This window comes from Chrysemys picta, chromosome 7, assembly GCF_011386835.1.
Source record: "Chrysemys picta bellii isolate R12L10 chromosome 7, ASM1138683v2, whole genome shotgun sequence".
In the NCBI taxonomy this organism is placed as follows: domain Eukaryota; kingdom Metazoa; phylum Chordata; order Testudines; family Emydidae; genus Chrysemys; species Chrysemys picta.
The window spans coordinates 18456454-18476466 of record NC_088797.1 but is presented as its reverse complement, the minus strand read 5'-3'; the positions used below and the strand labels follow the sequence as shown (position 1 = coordinate 18476466).

The following is a 20013-nucleotide window of genomic DNA, read 5'->3' as shown; positions in this document are numbered from 1 at the left end:
TTCATGGAAAGTTCTCTCACTCTGCTGACTGACCTTTCCCCACTGAAGGGGACGTAAAATTTGATTTTTGCCTGTTCTCCAGGAACCTGCAGGAGAGACTCAAAAAGTAGTAGTATTGCTCTCAAAACAGTTCAGTCAGGTCAAATCCAAAGTCTCCTTTGCCGGCCATGAAGGCATACTTTAATTCTGAAAATAAATCCAGTTCCTTGTTGGATTAGTAATGGCACATCTTCTTAATCACAGGTGCTTAGCCTCGGGATGACTAGTCACAAGACCATCAGAGGTTGGAATCTTCTCTTCAACAAATATAATTAATAATCTTGCAATGACATATGATGATATGATATTTTAATGATGACCTTTTACAAGGACAGCATTTCAACTGCTCATAAATTAGTTGGGACTCTGAAATACTGGTCTAGTTGAATCTCTTACATAATAATGCAAATGCCATCTCTAGATACTACACATAGATACTACGATGATTCATTAAAGCCCAGGCACCAGGACCCTTTACAACAACATTCGTTCAAATTAATGCGCCAGATAAAGCATACCTGAACATTGCAAGTCAGATCAAGGCAACTTCTGGCTGTTAACAAAATAGGCTACTGTATATTACAACAGCCCTCTAGTAATCATGAATATCACTTGAGATGTAAAAAAATTAGGAGCATGTAAGTGGGCAAGGAAGGGGGAGAAAAGAAAAAACAATCCTCTGGCAGATCCTGAGGTAATGGAAAATCTGAACCACCAAAGGAGAACTTTACCAGAGTCAGAAGACCAACCGAGTATCTTGCCTGAGCAAGCCACCCGAAAGGGGCAGAATTATGATTTTTATATATCATCTTTGCATGTGGAACATAGGCTAGTAAGATTTTGCACAAATTGATTCTGCTTAAGATGCACCCACAATTCTGCTGAAGATAAGAGCTACAAAGATCACTTGATCTTGTTTGAACATTAAAAAGCCAAAGCACAGAAATGAGTGAAACAATATTTTGTCTGGTGTAATTTGAGTTCTAGCTCAGATCACTGAAATATATTAGAAACATAAAGTTCAGTTTCCTGAGCTGCAGTTAATTTGTGAATTTTCAGTAATTTGTGATCTGACATTCCAATGAAATGTCCACAGCCACATTTTCAAAAGAACTCCGCCCATAGTACTGGTTTTCTAGCTGTAGCCAATCAGTGATCATTTTCAGTCATAAGGAGCCAGACCCTACAAATGCTTAATGATGGTAGGCATACAAATCACATTTCCATGGATGGATAACTGGCAAGCAAGGAAGTTCTCCATTCAGAGCCCTCGTCTTTGTACCATCAACTATGGGCTTTCTTCATATGCTGTTAAGTACATTTATTTTCCTCTACGTGGAATTACTCTTGATAGGAGAGACAAGACTTTTTACTCTATACTAGTTAAGTGGCCATGATTATTGCCAAGAATCAAAAAGATTCATAGGAGCAGTGATGGGAAATTAGATGTATGTTTCTGAAGAGCCAAAACTCTGCAGCCGAAAACAGTGAGTCAGACTTTCATGAGCAAAGCCCTACACAGTTTTTAGTGCATACTCCACAACCTGTTACAGAGAAATTTTTTTTCCATGAGCTTCATATAGTTTGTGTGTGTGTGTCATAGTAAAGTCTTTGTCCTGTGGTGTATAGAATGAGGCTGTGATGAGTGACGCATGAGACTAAACAGTGTACTCATTCTCAGGGATTTGATAAGAAAATACTATATAAAACTTGAAAGCCTAATAGTGCTTTCTTATCACCACATAAAAATGCCACTTCTTTCAAACTGCACAATTTATTTCTGTATGGGAATGCAATTAAAAAAAAAAAATGCAAAAAACAGATTTAATCTTGGAAAGCAAATTTTTGGGTAAACAAAGATGAACTAGATTAGTACACTGTGCCCTTTGCAAAACATGTTAGAGAAAAACAACCATAAGAGCTACACTTTAACTCAAGATCAAACTGAAAGGAAAAAAAAGATTTAAAAGAATTTTCTTAAAGTAAAGTACAAAGGTGGATTTGTGACATGTAGATTCATTAATTTCTCCATGTAACAATCGATTACTCTTAAAAGGAGAAAACTAAGGATAAAGGGCTCTTTCCAGTAAAGTAACATGAATGAAGGCAAGAGATATAAAAATTAACTCTAGGCCTTAACTACATAATTTTCTATTTATCATTCCATCCAATCAAATGGGGAAAAAACCCACCCATGGTAACATCCAGGGGATGTGACAAAATCACCCACTGAAAAAGCTAAAACAGCTTCATGGCAGCATATTGGAGAAAATACAGAACACAGCACTGCTGCATCTGCAGATTCCATTTTAGAAAGGGGTCATGATGTACAGAGTTTTTATAAAGGAGAGGCCCATCTTTTTCACTTGTAAACCAAACAAATTTGATCTGTGGCAATAAACATGGACCCCCACACTTAAGTTTTTACACAATGCTTTTCAGAGTAGAACCATACTTTGTAAACATTTATAGCTGCATTAGCATTACGTTAATATTTCTGTATTTAAATACTCAGTTGAAAACATTAATTACCTTTGCATAATCAAACATGCGTAAATCAGTGTACATATCAAGAGCGAGGCTCTCATGTCCACTCCTTCTGTACAGTTTAGCTGCCTCATGGAATTTTCCCTGGTAGGCATAAACATCTGCTAGAAATAGCTCATTGTTACTCTCTCCACGCTTCTTCCTCTCCTGGAAAAAATTAGGACAGGAAATATTCTAGATAGCTACAGGCAGGACACAGGTTGGAAATAGCCACTGAAAAGTTAAAATAGTCAGCCTAATAGTTTAACTATTAATAAGATACAGTAATTGGGTCTCACCTAGATTTCTGGTAGAAATTCTTTACAATTAACAGATTAAATCCCATCATAGTTAAAATTAAGGACAAACAAAATAAAATGGAAGGATAAAACATGATGGAAACTAATTTTTACAGATTTCATATGGAAGTTCAAAATACTGCTATCTTTTTTTTTTTTTTTTTAAATGAGTATTTGATAGAATCTGCCATTTTCTCTAGTTGAAATTTACTAAATCAACTCAAAACAAAATCTGGCCAAACTAGCAATATATGCTCAGAAAAGGCACAACAATGAACAAACAATGGTACTGTAGGTCATAAACAGCCTCACAAAGTATGACAACCTGCCAGTGAATCAGGAATGCCCAGTAATACAGTGTGCCCATCATGTATAAAAGCCCATTACCAGACACAGATATGTTCAATAACTTTGGAAACAGCTGCATATATTGTCCAGCCAATTAAAACGTCAATTCAGCAAAGCATTTAAGCATATGTTTAAATCCATACAAAACCATGAAATTTCTGGAGGTCAATAACTGTCTGCTTACATTTTAGAATATATTCAATATTTGATCATCAAGTATTACAACTGGAAACACTAAAAAAAGTAGTATTTTCTATTCCTTAAAATTAAGGCTCACTTTCTTATTGCTAGTGGATTACCATAGCGAGTACCATAAAAATGACAATCTAAAAAAAAATTAAATACTTCATGCTTTGCATCAGGCCTACCCCAGCACATTTAATTGTTACGTGGCATTGGGCATAACATACAAGCTGGTTGAAATCCTATTACCTAAGAGACAAAGAGAAGAAAATTTCAACTAAGAATTTCAAAGTCAACGCACAGTGTAATCTAAAAAAAAAAAAAAAAAAAACGAAAAACCTCCAACAGTTTGAACAAATATAAATTTAACCACAAACGTATCCAATGAAACAGATCCAAGCTGAGAGATGAGAGTTGTTATAATTGATTGCCTCCTATCATGAAACATGTGTCCAGCTACCAGACAAAAAAACTAGTTTGTATACTACGGATCATAAGCGTTGGGGGTTAGGTAGTTAGGTGGGTGGGTGAATGGCTGGGTGTACACTACTAGAATACAAATAACATCTACAATTTATGATACCTACTCTAGGTATCTCAACTGCCTTTAAAAACATTGACCATAGCAACATTGCACATAAGTTTCACCATTCAAAAAAGTTATTTTAATTGAGAAGAAAGGTTGGCCAGAACACCTTGGTTATCTTTAACTCTTCAAAGTTTTATTTTAATCTCTCATTTCTGCAGAGACAGACAGGGGGATTTACGTGTATTTAGGTCATTTAAAACAAATGCTCCACTTATAAACCTTTTATCCTTGGCAAATTGCCTCTCCCTATGCTCATGGAGTCACATGTAAGATACACTGCATTTAGTGGGGGCAATTTTCAGTGCAGTGCACAAGACTTTATTCACACAATTTCCTTAATGCACACTATATGGATAAATCCCGTTACAGTGATGAAACTGTACCTCAGGACAGTATTTCCAAAAACAGGCTGTATGGATATACTAGATAGTGAATCAAATTGTGATCCTTTAATTGGAAGTCATAACATAGTTAATACAATTCCCTTAAACGGCTTTCAGAATATTTTATGGGTCCAAGAAAAGGTATGTAGTTTTCTATTTTGTCCATTTCTCTTTATCCATTCACCTGGACTCATTTTTTTTTTTTTAAATCATGCCAATTCAAGTTAAAGCATCCCTACTTTTTACATAAAACAATTAGTTAATACCTATGTCCCCAAATTTTGAACAGAATTAAGCTGCATTCTGTAATATACGTTTCACATAATACAAGTTGTGTGGCAAATTTATACCGCTCTGAAAATTTAGGGTGTGGGCATCTAGATTTATAAAATTATAATCCAGACACTCAGCTGTTCCTCCACTGACTTCAATGGAGCTAAGCCAATTTACTTCTGCTGAGGATTTAGCCCCTGGAAATGTACATTAGTCTGTTTTGTATAACATAAGAACATGACTTCCGTAATAAGCTACATTATAGGGGGCAAAATCCTTCATCCTGTTGTATAAATTCAATCCAGCACTGCCAAAGCAGATACAACCAACATCTTTAAAGATCACAGTTATTAACTGTGCTGATATTTATTTGACTGGTGTTGAAAGTTTCGTTTATACAATTTGGGTTAAAGGAATAATCAATCAAAGGAGTTTTTACACATTAAGTCTTTTGGAATTCAGATCCTTCAGAATCTTCAACAAGCTTGCCAGGTTTAGAGTTTGGCACTTGCATTACCTAATGTCCCCAGTCAGACAGAGGAATGTGTCATTGGTGTGAGGAATGCTTCATATTAATGCAATTAATGCGCTCAGTTACCCCCTTACTAACCTGTAATGGAGTCCCCATAAACTACAAGCAAGAGTAAGCAGTGATGCAGCATACCAGAACTATTTCTATGAAGGAACTATGTCAAGGAGACTAAAAGGTAAGCCTATGTTTATTTAAAAGGGAAAGATTGCTAATCAAATAAATACAAACTGCAATGCTGCAATACTCTGGATAGGATCAGGAACAGCATCTATAGAAAGGAAAGAGGATGGAGGTGGACAGAAAGTGTTTCCACTTCTCCCATGGATTCGGAAAAAATTAGGGTTCCGAGTGCAGCACTTCATCCTGTATACCAATCATGGGGATTGTGATAAACGTTTACCTGGCACTCTGACGGAAAAAGGACAGCTCTGCAATGCTGGAAGAAGGGGATTATATTCTTCTACAAGTGACATGCACCTCGATTAATATTTGCATGAGAAATTCCCTTTATGTCATTTCACTGTAGACCTGTACACTTTGTATCATCATAATATCCAAGAGGAAGGTCAGAATAGTGCAGAGATTCTTTTGTGTATGCCTATATACATAGTTATCGTACAACTGAATTCTGTCAAGTAGTAGGGGGACAAATATGGCCTAATGGTTGAGCACAGCATGGAAGTCAGGAATCCTAAATTCTATTTCCAGTCATCACTGACATGTCATGTGACCTTGAGCAAGTCATTTTACCTCTCTATGCCAGTTTTCCCATCTGCAAAAGAGAGAGAATAATAATTATCCTCCTCCAGCAGGTGGTGTAAGGTTTAATTAACTCATGCTTGTAAAGTGCCTTGAACAGTGCTGCAACAGTCTACAGTAGTATACCAGTTATTAATTGGATATAGAAGCTTTCTCTGATTTTTCTTAAGAAGTTTTCAATATTCTCATATAGTTCACTTTCCTCTTCATATTTTTTCAACAAGTTTCAGTCATATGGTTGGGAATTTGACTTAACACCTTAAGTCAGCATTTTTCACTTTTCATACATCCATCATTCCTTTAATAATCAGGAATACTGATTGTACAGAAAATCTTTCCAAAAGTAGCTTACTTAAGCTTAATTTATGTTTTTATATTTTATATTATATTTAACATTCTTTGTTTTACCTCAATGCTGCTGATCAGTTCTAGATACCGAAGATCTCGTACTCTGGTAAATGCCTGTTAAAGGAAAAAGAAAAGAAAAAAGTAGCCATTTTATTGGCCAGCAAGTTTACTGATTTTGTGTTATATATAAATCAAGTTGTGGAAATAACATCAGGATAGACAACCAAACAATATATTTATATTTGTGTATATTGGGGAGACTGAAAACATGTCTTACTTTCTGTTTGTTTTAGTGCCTAACCCAATGGAGCTCAGACCATGATTGGGGACCCTGGGCACCACAATAAACAACAACAGGGTACTATCCAACCGTTTATTATTTAAAAGAAAGAACACAGAAGGAGGCCAGCAGGCATATACAGGTCAGTCCCCTGAAGGGACACAAACCACCAACTAAAATGTTGAACAGTTTTATTCTGGCTATTTTAGGACTTTTCACTTTAATAGTTAAGCATGCCACACTTGTAAGCAAAATAAGGAAAACTGCTCTGCTCATATGCTACAAAGCAGAACACAAGTAAGTGACAATGTTGATCAAGTATTCTACATATGCTTAAAGTTTTTATATCAAAGACAATTTACTGGATCATTCTGAAAATTCAGTATGAAAGCAGAACAAACATATTACAATGCAGAGAGAGAAAAGAAAGTTAGGACAGGATAAGATAAAAGTACTGTGACACAGTGTAATATCCTTTGCCAATTAAGATAAATATGCAAACAAAAGTCGCCAAGTGGCAAACTCGCCTCTGGTTACAGCAGTTTAGCACTTACTTTTGACATACAATAAAACCCAGAAATTAAACTCTTCAGACATTGGGATGTTCCAGACCTCTAACCAATTAAATGCTTAGGAGGAATACATATTCTGCTTATCCAAGATCAGATGAGGAAGAATGAGTCTTTAATGTCAAATTTTCTAGAAGCTGCTTTTGTTCAGGTTAATCAGTTCTAATTCAGAGGCCTGGTCTACACTCGGGGTGGGGGGTGGGGGGAAAGAGGAAGGGAAGGGAGGAATCGATCTAAGTTATGCAACATCAGCTACGTGAATAATGTAGCTGAAGTCGATGTACTTAGATCTACATATCGCGGTGTCTTCACTGCAGTAAGTCGACTGCTGATGCTCCCCTGTCGACTCCGCCTGCGCCTCTCGCTCCGGTGGAGTACTGGAGTCGAAGGGAGAGCGCTCAGCGGTCGATTTATCGCGTCTTCACTAGACGCGATAATCGACCCCTGCCGAATCCATCGGTCTGGAGGTAAGTGTAGACATGCCCTAAGAAGATGACAGTACTCACCTTCCACGGAGGTACTGAAAACGTCTTAATTTTAAGAACTATTTGCATAAAATCATCTCTAAAGTTGCACAGCAAAAGTATAGTCCAATGCCTCCATTTATGAGAAAATGAAAAATAAAAACGTTTAGCTTCCTATGAAATCTTGTGTCATTACGTAAAGGATGCCTACGATTATATGCCCACTTCCAGGGTATTTTTAAAATAATTTTGTGTTTCATATGATATTGATGGCACTATATTTCTTTTGACCTTTTTGTTTCACAGATGGTGGTACAAAGACTTTACTCCATGGAAAACATGTACTCCAGCATCTCCCATTCCAGAGGCCATTCCCAAACAGGGCTACTCTAGCAGGCAGAAAGTGTGGCATTGCCACATATTTTCTATCTGCAAAGAACTGAGTGATGAACCAACATAAAGAAAGTACAGTCTCCACTTTCAAAGTGACATGCTCTAAACAGGAGGGAGACAAAAGAATAGGAATATTAGCAGCAGAGTATTACAGGACAAAAACTAGGAGACAACAGATACATTTCAGCTAAGTGATTCTTTGCTGCCACCTAGTGAACAATACATGCAATACAATACTAAATCCTGATTCTTTCTTCTTGTTGAAATACTGTATCCTAATTTATTTATTAAATTCATTTCTGGAGTTGAAATGGAATTTTGTTTCAAGTTTTTCTTTATGAGTTTAAATAGCCAAAAATATAAAATCAATTTCTCTTTAGTGTAGGCCAGGGGTTGGCAACCTTTCAGAAGTGGTGTGCCGAGTCTTCATTTATTCACTCTAATTTAAGGGTTCACGTGCCAGTAATACATTTTAACGTTTTTAGAAGTTCTCTTTCTATAAGTCTATAATATATAACTAAACTATTGTTGTATGTAAAGTAAATAAAGTTTTTAAAATGTTTAAGAAGCTTCATTTCCTCATTGGTCCTGCTTTGAGCAGGGGGTTGGACTAGATGACCTCCGGTGGTCCCTTCTAACCCTGATATTTTATAATTTAAAATTAAATTAAAATGCAGAGCCCCTCGAACCGGAGGCCAGAACCTGGGCAGTGTGAGTGCCACTGAAAATTCAGCACACGTGCCATAGGTTGCCTACCCTTGGTGTAGGCATTAGATATTCTACATGTTTTTGACAAGAAGAAAAATGAAGCATCATAGTTTGGCTTTCATGATGTGCATAAGATCTTGAGTTGATACTTCATATTTAAAAAAAATAGAAAAAGTATGTTAGATACATGAACCACAGCTCCTGGTGATATAATAGAAAATATGAAGAGGTTACAATGTATGTATACCACTTTTCACTTCAATCATGTGTTAATACGAAATTTCAAAATTCCTGTTGCACAAATAAATAAATGCTTTACCTTTTTAGCAGTTTCAAACTCTAGACCTTCTAAGGCTTCCATAGCCAGCTCTTTCCAGTCAGTGTCAGTTACTCCTAAACAAGCAATCTGATAGGCTTCTTTGAACATTTTCCGTTCCAGGTATTGATACATAGGAGCAGACTGAGGATTTCCATTAAGAAACATTTATCAAAAGCAAAATATTGAGATATATTAGTGAATGTATTTAGTGGATAAATCTGCTCATTTTCCAACCCCAACAGTTACAAACCCACTATGTAACCAATCTACTTTCTGAATTATAAACAAGAGTGTGCAAGGTATAATGATAGTTTTGACAATACAGTAATTTATTCTGTGAATTCAGTCATCCCTCTCCAACATAAGTACAATACAGAATAGGATAATTGAATTCCAAACCCTTTTGTCTGAGGGCACTGTTTGCTAGGGTCTGAGATCCTACCAATTCAGTACAAGTATTGATGTAGTGCATTCCTTACTCATCCACAACTCCAAATGATGCCGATGAGAGTTTTGGGAACAAGAAATGCAGAATAATGTCCAGTGCTTACACTGATTCTCCCATTTTTTGGTGTTGGTGTTCATTTTTAAACCATTGTTAAGTAGATGAAAACATGAAAAAAGCAGACTTCATTTCTAGTGTCCACGGGCAAATCAGTTATACCCCACTAACTATATTACGTCCATTGTTTGTGGTCCTTCCCATAATGCATGAAGAATCGCTCATCTGATTGGCATAGAATCTACAAATACACCTCTATCCCGATATAACGCTGTCCTCGGGAGCCAAAAAAACTTACCACATTATAGGTGAAACCGCGTTATATCAAACTTGCTTTGATCTGCCGGAGTGTGCAGCCCCGCCCCCCCCGGAGCACTGCTTTACTGCATTATATCCAAATGCGTTATATCAGGGTAGAGGTGTATATTACAAACTGGATACACCTACAGCTTAGAACATTTTATACCACTTAAATATTGCCTAAACATATCCAAAAGGAGCAACAGCAGGTCATTAATAAGAGGGTACATGGCATGGGTAGAACATGGACATTTGAAAAATAACATGAAAAAAGTGTGTGGGGGGGACGGGGGAAAGATGTGCAGAAACTGTAGGCAAAATAAGTTTGTACAGAACCACATTGTCATTGTGGTTCAGTGCTTTTAAATTTAATTGATTTGTAAACAAAATGGGGGGACAACTATGATAATACGAGAGCGCACTTCAGCAAAAGAGAAGGAAAAACTCAGACACTTAAAGTTAATGAGTCCAACAGTTTTAAATTTTGCACAGCTCACACAAAAGGAACTAGACAGTGTTGACAGATCTGAATACACTAGGAGTTTAGATTACATTAATTCTGGTGATATGAAGCAGACAAGTTTCAGAAACATTCTTTCATTTTTTTAAACCATATTGTTCAGAAAACACAAAACATGGGTTAATTAGATTAAAAATTACCTGAGGAACTTCAACAGCTGACATAGAAAAAACATGAAGACAGAAAATCTTGGAGCCATTGTATCCCACAACAAAGCCTTGAAGTTTTTGCTGATGGACAGGAAAGTTACTAGCTTTGATGTTGAGGTAACCCCCTCCGGAAAAGCAAAGCATATCCTCACACTGTGTATTCCAAGCCACGCTATTAGCATTGGGTTCCTAATGAGCATATTATATGGGTGATTAAATTACTGTGCAACAAAATTAGATCTTTTCCCCTAAGCAATACATGGCCTTCAGCTAGACAACTGATTATGTTATAACCTGTATAAATGTATGTATTTTTTACACTAATTCTTTATGTTTAGGAATATACTGGTACTTAAAAGTTACAAATATTGCCACATTTTCACAGCACTTGCTTTATGCTTATTAAATTGCAATAATTTTGTCTAATATGTTTCTTATTTATCTTGCTCATCACCTTTACTCGTACATTAAATTAAAATCCTTCCACAAATGGACACTGGTTCCTAGCTATCAGAATCATTTAATCTTTAGTTCTGCTTTCTGGCATAAAAAGAATCTTATAGGTCCTATCTTAATAATACTTCATGCTTCCTATCCAAGGATCTACCTGAAAATACTTTACTAACATTAATGGATTAAGCCTCATAGAGGGACTATGTTAATTTCCCTATGAGGGAAGTATTATAATCCCTTTATATTAGGCAAAACTGAGGCACAAAGTGATTTAGGGTCTAATCCTGCTCCCACTGAAATCAACAGCAAGACCCCCCGCTGACTTCAATAATTCAAAGGCAACATTACATGGACCCAAGTGACTTGCTAAAGATCACACAGCAAGTGCATGGACGAGGTGAGTAAAAAACACAAATCTCCTGGCTCCCACTCCCTTCCCACCAGACAACACTCTCTGTAGGGAGCATAATGTATTAATATTTACAACATTCCACAGTTGATCTATTTATATTTGTATAAATTATTATGGATGTTGTTATCTACATGTAAGAAACAAAAATCATATTCTGAATCCCTAGCAAGTTTCTCTCTTTTTTACAAACATTTAAAGGTTTTGATTTCTTACCTGGAACAGCAGCTCTTTGGTATGAATATCATATACTAGGCAGGTGTCATTTTCATCTACTACTGCCAACTTGTTTCGGGATGCACTCATATCCAGACAGCGCACAGCTGTGGATTGCTTCAACAGGACAATTGCAAAAAGATTGTCCACAAATATCTTCAGAATCTGGACATATTTGAAGTCAAAGTTAGTCAGTCAAAGTTGCAGTTACCAAAATTAGCAATAGAATAGGGGATATTAACTCTGCTGTTGAAAACAGATCTGTGATTACATATTATGAAGCAGAAATATTAAAATATTAAATATATGTAATTACTAAAGCAGCTTGAAAATGCTTTCAAAGGCTTATACTCTTGCTTCTTTACAGTGTGCTAGCTTGCAAGCTAATGTAAACAAAATATATGCGACAACCTACTTGTAAAAGTTACATTAATGCACTTATACAATGGTGATGAGCATAAATATAAATAGAACAAAGACTACGTAGGGCAACAACCTAAATATTTAAATACTTGCTGTGCTGCACCCTCTTTGTAACCTCTATGCTGTATGTAACTCCAGAACTACAAAGAAACTGTCATTTGTGTTGTATGACAGTCTACAGTTTGGATACCAGTTTCCCCATTAACTAACTCAGATATGGTATTATTCAATTTTTTATAACTGTAATTTACTAACATTAGGACACATATAGTACTATATAAACATTGGCTAATGATAATTAAGGCTAAGATTTTGTCACATTTTTAGTAAAAGTCATGGACAGGTCACGGCAATACAGAAAAATTAACGGAAGCTCGTGACCTGTCCAAGACTTTTACTAAAAATATCCATGATAAAATGGGGAGCTCAGCTGCGGGGTCTCCACACTGCCTGCAGAGGCTGGGCAGCTCCAAGGTCCCCCCACTGCCCACGATTTCCAGGGTCCCCCCTCGAGCTCTGGGGTCTCCCTGCCGCCAGCAGCATCCAGAAGCTGTGGGGGGCTCCCCACTGCCTGGGATGGCTGGGAGCTCCAGGGTACCCCTGCCACCAGCTGTGGGGTATCCCCACTGGGTGGTGGGAGTACCCCGCAGCTCCTGGCCGCTGTGGGCAGCAGAGGAACCCTGCAGCTCCTGGCCGCCAGCAGTGAATTCACAGACGTTGCGGAAGTCATGGAATCCATGACTTCCGCAATCTCCTTGAAAAAAAGCATAGCCTCAGTAACAATATAATAGTGTATTTTGGGCAATTAAACTACTGAACAGCCTTCAATAGATGATAACATTTTTACTGTATCAGTTTCTGCCAGATTCTTTCTCCTTCCCTAAATCTGGTATTCAGAAGGTGGGATGTAAAGTTTTGGTAATAAGGCTTTGGATAACTTCATGTGTGGTTTGTAAGCAAACTAAAGCCAAATATGCTACTTATACTGCTCCATTTCTTTTAAATATAATCATTATTTTAAAACAAATATTAAGACTGATGGAAGTTCATTGACTTTCAAAAGTGTGACAGGGGATCCCATTAAACAGATAAATAGTGGGACACCAATATTTACCACTCTCATATTCTTCTGCTGGCCCTGAGGCCCAACAGCAGCTACTAACTACTCTTCAGGAAAGCTCTTAAGTCACAATGCCATCTGCCAGGCAATTTTACTATTGCATGGTCACATGGCTATCCCATTGATTTTCTACTACATTAAGTGGAAACCCATCAAATGGGTACTCTGCAAGGAAGTATTAAATGTATGCTTAATTTACAAAGAAACTAAGCACCTTTATATACAAATATCTTTTGTATTATTCTCTGCATTGGATATGGTTTCAATGTAGAATTACGTACAAACTTGTCTGATTGACAGTGATCATCATAAAATAGCTATATGACAAATGCCAAAAGGTCCATTTCTTATTGGGGGAGTCAGCTGTAGCGGGGTTGTCAGCGAATTGTAGGGAGCCATTTTCTGTATATACACTTCTCTTGAGGCCCACCTATAAAGCATGGGCAATCGGGAGCAATGTTTTTGTCTTCCAGGGTAACCTACAAGTGAGCAGCTAAAAAGAAAGAACGTGAGCCCACAGGCGAGAGATACAAATAAATGAGTTTTTCTGATTCAGGATTAGGCTCAGCCTGGGCCCATGGAATTCAGGTTATAAAAGTCTTTGCTGCTTCTGTAGTCAGCCCTATGTATTTCTGTACTTAAAAAGAGGTAAGTCTGTCATAAAGCATCACCTGGCCATTCTTCAGACCTACTAAGAGGCCTTCTCTTCCTGAAGGGCCTCCAATTACTTTAATGTAACGAATGAGAGACTCCATCAGCCACTCCCGCTCTTTAACACCATTAAATGAGAGGCACTGTAGTCTTTTCTCCTAAAAAATAAACAATTCTATGATGTAATAAACTACATACTGGTAAACAGAAAATCATGTCACTTTAGTGAAATGTGTTCATATCTATCCAGATATGCCCATCTACATAAACGTACATAGAAAACAAAAGACTGTGAGATACATGTCACATCAATCTAGCAGACAAAATATATTTTTAAAAATTTCTGATGGTATCAAGCAGAATATCAAAAACCCTTTTTCTAGCACCTTTCATCTCAAAAGATCCCACAGCACTTTATAAACAGATACGCAAACTACATACAGAGATCATTTCACTAAAACAGAGCCATCAGTGAAACGAGACACAGCAGCTGTTTAACTGGTTTTAGATTACATTACAGTACACATTCAATTGCATAATTGCATAATCCATTACACTTTTTTCAGTATGCTAATCTATTCTGCCATCCCTTTCAAACATGTGTACCCTTCTCTTACTTATCAAGTCTATGTTTAACTTTCAAGTACGTACCTGGCATAAGATAATGTGATCTGAACATACAACCAGCAAGTTGCATTCAAATTTCTTTGCTATCTTTTCCTTCACACGGTAATGCATGTCTGAGGAGTCATCTGAATATAATTCATAAATCAGGATTTTCTCTGGCAGCTGGATTGCTAATCTGTTTTTGTAGATTGCAATTTTCTTTACAAGCTCTCTGCATTTTATTCTAACTGAAAAGAAAGAAAATAAGAAAACATAATAAGGTGCAGGGTGAAACTGAAATAATTTAATACCATGTTAAACCATGATCACAATTTAATCCTTACAAAACATTTCTACACCGAACAATCAACTCTACTAGAATCGAGTCTGTGGCTCCACGTCAAGTATAGGCTACCCATACATGCTACTGGTTAGCAGTAGGTCACAAGTTACTACCATTCATTCCTTGTGAATGATGTACTATGATGCATGTTCCAATGTCTCTTCCCTGTTAGAAAACTGGGTGAGAATATTTTAAAAAATTGTGCTTAGAAAATGTTAGCACAAGTCTTCGATGCTGTTAACAAGAACCACCTTTACAGATATAATGGACTATACAGAATCTCATGATTTCAGATAGAGATAGAGAGACTTTATTTTAATAGCTCTTCCCTCTCCTAATGACCTTTCAAATCCCCACTTCTTCCATTAAGTCCTTCCGTGCTGATCCTCCAGAGATATTTGCTCTACTTCATGTTTGCATTTTCACCCCATGAGTTGTATGCCTCAACCTTACCATCAGTGTTTATCAAAGACAGGAAGTTCCACGAGACAGGGACCATACATTTGAACATGCTAACAGCTATTAATAAAAAATAATAATGAAAATGAAGCTAAGACTTCAATGTAAGAGTGACACTACCTTTTTGCTCAGTAATTAGGTGCTGGACAATAACATCAGTCATGCTGTCCCTGTAAGCGTAACGATCTTTATAGAGTCCATGGACTGTACTGAAAATCAGCTGATAAAAGGAAATTGTTCCATCCTGGCATCCTATCGCCTGAACATAAGGAGAAAGATCTCAAAAACTCATACAATCACCTACATGTCAACCAATGATAATTTATAAGCAACTACAAAAAACATGCATAAAAATTAGGGCTGTAGATTAATCGCAGTTAACTCATGCGATTAACTCAAAATTAGTCACGATTAATCGCAGTTTTAATCACACTGTTAAATAACAGAATACTAATTGAAATGTATTAAATATTTTTCATTTTTTTTACGTTTTCAAATATATTGATTTCAATTACAACACAGAATACAAGGTGTACAGTGGTCACTTTATATTATTTTTTATTACAAATATTTGTACTGTAAAAATGATAAACAAAAGACGTATTTTTCAATTCACCTCATACAAGTACTTTAGTCCAATCTCTATCGTGAATGTGCAGCTTACAAATATAGTGGGTTTTTTTGTTACATAGCTGCACTCAAAAACAAAATGTAAATCTTTAGAGTGTACAAGTCGACTCAATCCTATTTCTTGCTAAGCCAATTGCTAAGACAAACAAGTTTGTTTACATTTATGGGCGATAATGCTGCCCTCTTCTTATTTACAATGTCACCTGAAAGTGAGAACGGGCATTCACATGGCACTTTTGTAGCCGGCATTGCAAGGTATTTATGTGACAGATAAGCTAAACATTCATATGCCCCTTCATGCTTCAGCCACCACTCCAGAGGACATGCTTCCATGCTGATAACACTCATTAAAAAAAATAACACGTTAATTAAATTTGTGCCTGAACTCCTTGGGGGAGGATTGTATGTCTCCTGCTCTGTTTTATCCGCATTCTCCCATATATTTCATGTTATAGCAATCTCGGATGATGATCCAGCACATGTTGTTCATTTTAAGAACACTTTCAACTGAAGATTTGACAAAATGCAAAGAAGGTACTAATGTGAGATTTCTAAAGATAGCTACAGCACTCGATCCAAGGTTTAAGAATCTGAAGCGCCTTCCAAAATCTGAGAGGGACAAGGTGTGGTGCATGCTTTCAGAAGACTTCAAAGAGCAATACTCCAATGCAGAAACTACTGAACCCAAACCACCAAAAAAGAAAATCAACCTGCTGGTGGCATCTGACTCAGATGATGAAAATGAACATGCCTGGGTCCACACTGGTTTGGATCATTATTGAGCAGAACCCATCATCAGCATTGACGCATGTCCTCTGGAATGGTGGCTGAAGCATGAAAGGATATATGACTCTACCACATCTGGAACATAAATATCTTGTGACGCCGGCTACAACAGTGCCATGCGAACGCCTGTTCTCACTTTCAGATGACACTGTAAACAAGAAGCAAGCAGCATTATCTCCTGCAAATGTAAACGAACTTGTTTGTCTGAGTGATTGGCTGAACAAGAAGTAGGACTGAGTGGACTTGTAGGCTCTAAAGTTTTACATTGTTTTATTTTTGAATGCAGGTTTTTTTTGTACATAATTCTACGTTTGTAAGTTCAACTTCCATGTTAAAGTGATTGAACTACAGTACTTGTAATGGGAGAATTGAAAAAGACTATTTCTTTTGTTTTTTGCAGTGCAAATATTTGTAATAAAAATAAATATAAAGTGAGCATTGTACACTTTGTATTCTGTGTTGTAATTGAAATCAATATATTTGAAAATGTAGAAAACATCCAAAAATATTTAAATAAATGGTACTCAATTATTAACAGTGTGATTAATTTTGTGATTAATCACGATTAATTTCTGTAATCGCTTGACAGCCCTAATAAAAATGCATGACATTTAAATGAACACTAAATCCCTTACGTTACATTCTCCAAAATAGCATACCAACTTTAGCCCTGATCCTGCTCACACTGTATTCAATGGCAAAACTCCCATCGACTTTAATGATCCAGGATGAGGCCCTATATGATCATGGATAAGGCTAAGATTTTGTCATGGATGTTTTTACTAAAAGTCACGGACAGGTCACAGGCAATAATGAAAAATTCACGGAAACCTGTGACCTGTCCGTGACTTTTACTAAAAATACCCAATGACAAAATGGGTAGTCTGGGGAGAGACTAGGAGCTCCAGGGGTCCCCTCCACTGGCAGCTTCAAGCTGTGGGAGTCCCCCCTGCCTCCCGTGGGAGCCAGGAGCTCCAGGAATCCCCCCTGCCACCACTAGTGGATGGGAGCAGTGGGGATCACCTCTGCCACCCACGCCAGCCGGAAGCAGCGGGTCCCCCCCGTCTCCCGCAGTGGGGATTCCCCCCTGCCCCGGGTCCTCCCTGATGCCTGTAGCAGCTGGGAGCAGCAGGGATTCCCCCTGCCGTGCGCAGGGGCGGGGAGCGGCCGTGGTCCCTCTTGACGCCCTCGGCAGCCTGGGTCCCTCTTGATTGCCGTGGCGTCCAGAAGCAGCAGGGATTCCCCCTACCCCCTGGTCCCCCCTACTGCCTGCGGAGGCAGGGAGTGTGTGGGGGGGTGCCAACCCGCAATGGCCGGGAGCGGCGGGGGTCCCCTGCTGCCTATGGCAGCCCAGAGTGGCGATGGGGAGCTGTGGGGCTCCCCTGCCTCCGCAGGCGGCAGGGGATCCTGCAGCTCCCAGCGGCACTGGCTGGAGTCACGGCTACTAAATTACAGCCTTAAACATGGACACTTACTTTTTTTTAATCACCACTCTTGGCCTACTGATTTCAAAAGGAGTTCTGCCACTGACAGATTATAGTATATATTGCCCCAAATGGTAACACACACGTTCTCCACAAGGCTCTTTAGTAGAAATTCTGAACCAGACAGCCTACTTGCACATCTGCTTCCACTCATCCTATTGCATAGCCTCTACAGTCATCCTATTTCATATATATAATCAAAATTATTTTTAAATAAATCAACTACCATTTAAAAAATAAAATGCAGTAGATGCCTTACGTAGGCCAGTAAGCTTTATCCCCATTTATCACCTTCTTGTAGCACAGGATACATTTCTCCATGACTATTTTTAACTTCAATGGGAGTTGAATATGCTTACCAACATCTAAAAATTAGGCCGCTTGTATTTAGCTGTCTCAGTAAGGATTTGGGTGCCTACATTTAGGTACCCAAGTTGGAAAATTGTGGCCCTACCATATGTATCTAAGGTCTAAGAGAAAAGCAATAAAATGTCCCCTCTTACCACATAATTGGAGTCTGGTTTAACTTTACATGTCCACACCCAGCTACTCTGATCCCCTATGGTACCGAGACGCACTCCATCCTTCGTGTAGAGAGAGGCTTGCTTATCTGAGCCTCCCATTAATATATATTCTCCTTTGGAAAAATAGCTAACACAGCAGGGATCAAAATTCAGCACCCTGTCCTTCCCAATCTACAAGACAAAATACAGAGATCAAAGAAAAGGGTCATTTCATGTTTTCTGAGTCATGAAAAGTAGTTGGAAACTAGCAAGAGGATCTCCCCAGTGTACAAGGATCCTCAGGTGCCAAAGTTCTATCATACAGGCTCCTATGATACCACCATCCCTTCAGCTAGTGGCAAAGACTTCCCTACACCCAGCAACAGCTGACAGTTGTAATAGCCCTCAGAAGCTACTCTAAATTGCATCTGAGAACCAGGTTAGCCCAACACAGGTCCACTCAGAATCAGGGTGATTTAAAAAACAGTAATGAGTCTCCCTCTTGTGAACTGTGCCAAGGACTCCACAGCTGCAGCTCAGGATCTGGGCCAGTAAACTGTCACAAACAGGGCCGTCCTTACCCATACAAAAAGTTCCTGGTGCCCTGCGCAGCTGCGTGCTGCTCCAGCCCCTGCTCCGTCTCTTCCCCAGGGTCCCCTCCGAGCCCCGCCTCTTCCCGCCCCTGCTCAGCCTCAGTCCCGCCCGAGGACTGCAGCATGAATGAGCCTGAGCTCACCGGCAGCAGGAAGTGCAGACCCAGACCCAGCCACGCCGTCAGTGAGTGGTTCCCCACTGCCCCCCAAGCCAGCCGCGCCCCTCACACTCCCTACCCATGGAGGCCTGGGGACAGCCCCCGTGCTCCCTCCCCGCAGAGGCCTGGGGCCACACACACACACACCCCACGTGGGGGGCTTGCGTAGGGCCCCAGAATAGCTGGGGACAGCCCTGGTCACAAAAGTCTGCAAAACTAGAAGAAGTGACAGGAAGTGTCTCTGTTGGTTGGGAGACACTGGAGCAGAAAAAGAGGATGGCCAAAAGCAGCCAAACAAAAAGCTTTATACAAGACACAATGTATATACAGAATATGGTCAAAAATATTCAGCTACTCCTGAGGGTAAATACAAATGCACTTTCCAAAGCATTAAACTTCACCTTACCTGTTTGCCACTGAGCTGAAAAAAGGAAAGCCTTTGACCCCAGTCTGCTACAGCTAAGATGTCATTGTGTTCATCTCTAACATGTAGAAGAAACAGACAATTAAGACATGTGGTGCACTACAGTGATTTCTGTACAAAACTCATAAAAGCTACAGACAAAAAATAAGTACTATGTCAGACTACATTTAGCAAATAATGATTTTTTTTTAAAAAGGCACAAAAACGGAGAGAAAAGCAAACATATGCATCCGAACTATAATATTAATGAATTTTTGCAGCCAGAGAACAGA

At 38.5% G+C, this 20013-nt stretch overlaps 1 protein-coding gene across 7 annotated transcripts in view; it reads right to left on the bottom strand.

Annotated features, from left to right (window-relative positions):
* The window catches only part of IFT122 (intraflagellar transport 122), a 50442-nt gene that overhangs the window by 19911 nt on the left and 10518 nt on the right, over positions 1-20013 (bottom strand). For 5 of the 7 annotated variants that reach the window (XR_010589032.1, XM_065550855.1, XM_065550856.1 and 2 more), the window contains 10 exons: positions 19724-19799; positions 18567-18758; positions 15284-15422; positions 14407-14609; positions 13776-13913; positions 11562-11726; positions 10475-10672; positions 9013-9153; positions 6340-6393; positions 2572-2733 (listed from right to left, as the gene is read on the bottom strand). Coding sequence is in view for 6 of the 7 variants with exons in the window: in XM_065550855.1 (XP_065406927.1) it covers positions 2572-2733; positions 6340-6393; positions 9013-9153; positions 10475-10672; positions 11562-11726; positions 13776-13913; positions 14407-14609; positions 15284-15422; positions 18567-18758; positions 19724-19799 (1468 nt within the window). In the remaining variant the exon portion in view is untranslated. The remainder of the gene's footprint in view (positions 1-2571; positions 2734-6339; positions 6394-9012; positions 9154-10474; positions 10673-11561; positions 11727-13775; positions 13914-14406; positions 14610-15283; positions 15423-18566; positions 18759-19723; positions 19800-20013) is intronic. The other 2 variants (XM_065550857.1, XM_065550859.1) reach the window with 1 other exon arrangement.